The sequence below is a fragment of the Sinocyclocheilus rhinocerous genome, unplaced genomic scaffold, assembly GCF_001515625.1.
Source record: "Sinocyclocheilus rhinocerous isolate Xijiao unplaced genomic scaffold, SAMN03320098_v1.1 scaffold1148, whole genome shotgun sequence".
Lineage (NCBI taxonomy): Eukaryota > Metazoa > Chordata > Actinopteri > Cypriniformes > Cyprinidae > Sinocyclocheilus > Sinocyclocheilus rhinocerous.
Window position 1 is genome coordinate 481,958 of NW_015664019.1, and position 1,724 is coordinate 483,681.

Here is a 1,724-nt window from a genome sequence, read left to right on the forward strand (position 1 = left end):
ACTAGACTGCTTTGAGATGGGACCAGATATAGATGTGGTCTGGCATACTTGCATGTCTAAGTGTTCACCCAATGAAAATGGAGTCAAAACAGAGGCTTATTTCATATGCCCTCTGACCAAAGCTGTGGGGAAACTGAAAATGAGACGTAACCCTGCACACGACTCCTTGAGACCTGAAACTCAAGTGATGAGTTAGGAGCATAAATCTTCCTTGCAGCAGTTTTACGTGACAAACGCAGGTGCCCTCCTGTCTCCTGTCTGGAAAAACAAACATATAAAACTTTATTTATTAGCATCATTCTGGATAAGTGACCTAAAACATATCCAAAAAAAGTGTTTGTTGTAAGATTTACTTTGAAACAATTTTTACTCAGAAATACCAGTAAATTTTACAAATAATAAACAATAGAATAAACACAAATGACAATTAACACATTGTATATGTGTGTGTGCGTGTGTGTGTGTGTGTGTGTGTGTGTGTATATATATATATACACACAGACAGACACGCTGCCGGTCTTTCGCGCATGAACAGCAGTCAGTGCCTTCTGTTCGACCCGCTTCGAAGCTTTGAACACTGACGGATCTAAACCTAACCATCATTCCCTTCCAAACACAGGAGAGCAGCGGCGACGTTTGGATACACGCACCGCACAAGCACGGGGATGTGGATCATAAAGTTGGTGTTGATTTGGACCTGCTGGATCGGAGTGAGCGCGGACTTCGATCGCAGGTGAGACCTCAGTTAAACGTCTGGTGGACGATTGAATCAATGTGTTTTGGTAGCGTAAACACATTTTAGTTTGGTTTAATAAGAGTAATTGTCTTTTTTAAAGATGGCTTTAAAGTAAACTACTTTAAGATTTTAAACATCCTGTCAGATAAGGAATCTCTTTAAGTGTTAAGTTGCATTGTATCATCTCAAGCTAAATGTAAAAATATTCATATGTGCTGGGCTATAGAGGTGTGCGTTTAAAAGTAACAGGGTTGACCGTTTTAGAGTTAATATATTAAGATCATCCCTTGACAAGCCTCACAGATAATGTGATACAAATCAAGGAGACACTTGTGCTTGAAGACTTCACATTCTGAAAGTATAATGATGCTATTATGACAGCACTTTTTATCAATTTAAAAAAAAATCTTTTAATCAGAGTAACAGGGTTGATGGATAACAAATCTAAAATATCCATATAGGCATCCTCATGAAGGAAAGTTTTTCCATTTTTAAGGTCATTGTTAACACAAATGCTCAATATTTGTTTCTACAAAAGTCACACTTTTCATGAAATCAGCATTAAGTATTACTGCAATGCTTTTGAAAGCATAAGGTAAACCACAGACGCCTCAAGTTTAGTGCTGTTGTGATCAATTAAATTTAGGACGGGTTTAAAGTTTGTGTTGTTTCTGTGTTGTCAATCAAACAGCGAACTTGTGAACTTACATCCCTCTAAAGCTGCTCTTAAAGATCTGCACACATGCAAAATCCCGGCATTCATTCTTTAACTTATCAGTAGTTTTGAATACATAAAAAGACAGCAGTTTGTAAAACATGCGTGTTTAAGAATCATTTATTCTCCCTCTTGGACAGTCAGTGCACGCTTTCCCGGTTGTTTCGTGCCCCAACATGTAATGTGAAATATGTGGTGAACAGAAACGTGCCAAAGATTCAAATCTGCTTAAGGCTTAATTGATTTTAAAGAGGATCGTATATCCATGCTCAA

At 37.8% G+C, this 1,724-nt stretch overlaps 1 protein-coding gene across 4 annotated transcripts in view; it reads left to right on the forward strand.

The window, feature by feature from the left end:
- Positions 1-500: 500 nt before the first annotated feature.
- The window catches only part of LOC107729354 (nephronectin-like), a 56,952-nt gene continuing 55,728 nt past the window's right edge, over positions 501-1,724 (forward strand). For all 4 annotated transcript variants that reach the window (XM_016539830.1, XM_016539832.1, XM_016539831.1 and 1 more), the window contains exon 1: positions 501-733. In XM_016539830.1, the coding sequence (XP_016395316.1) occupies positions 666-733 (68 nt within the window). In that variant the 5' untranslated portion in view covers positions 501-665. The remainder of the gene's footprint in view (positions 734-1,724) is intronic.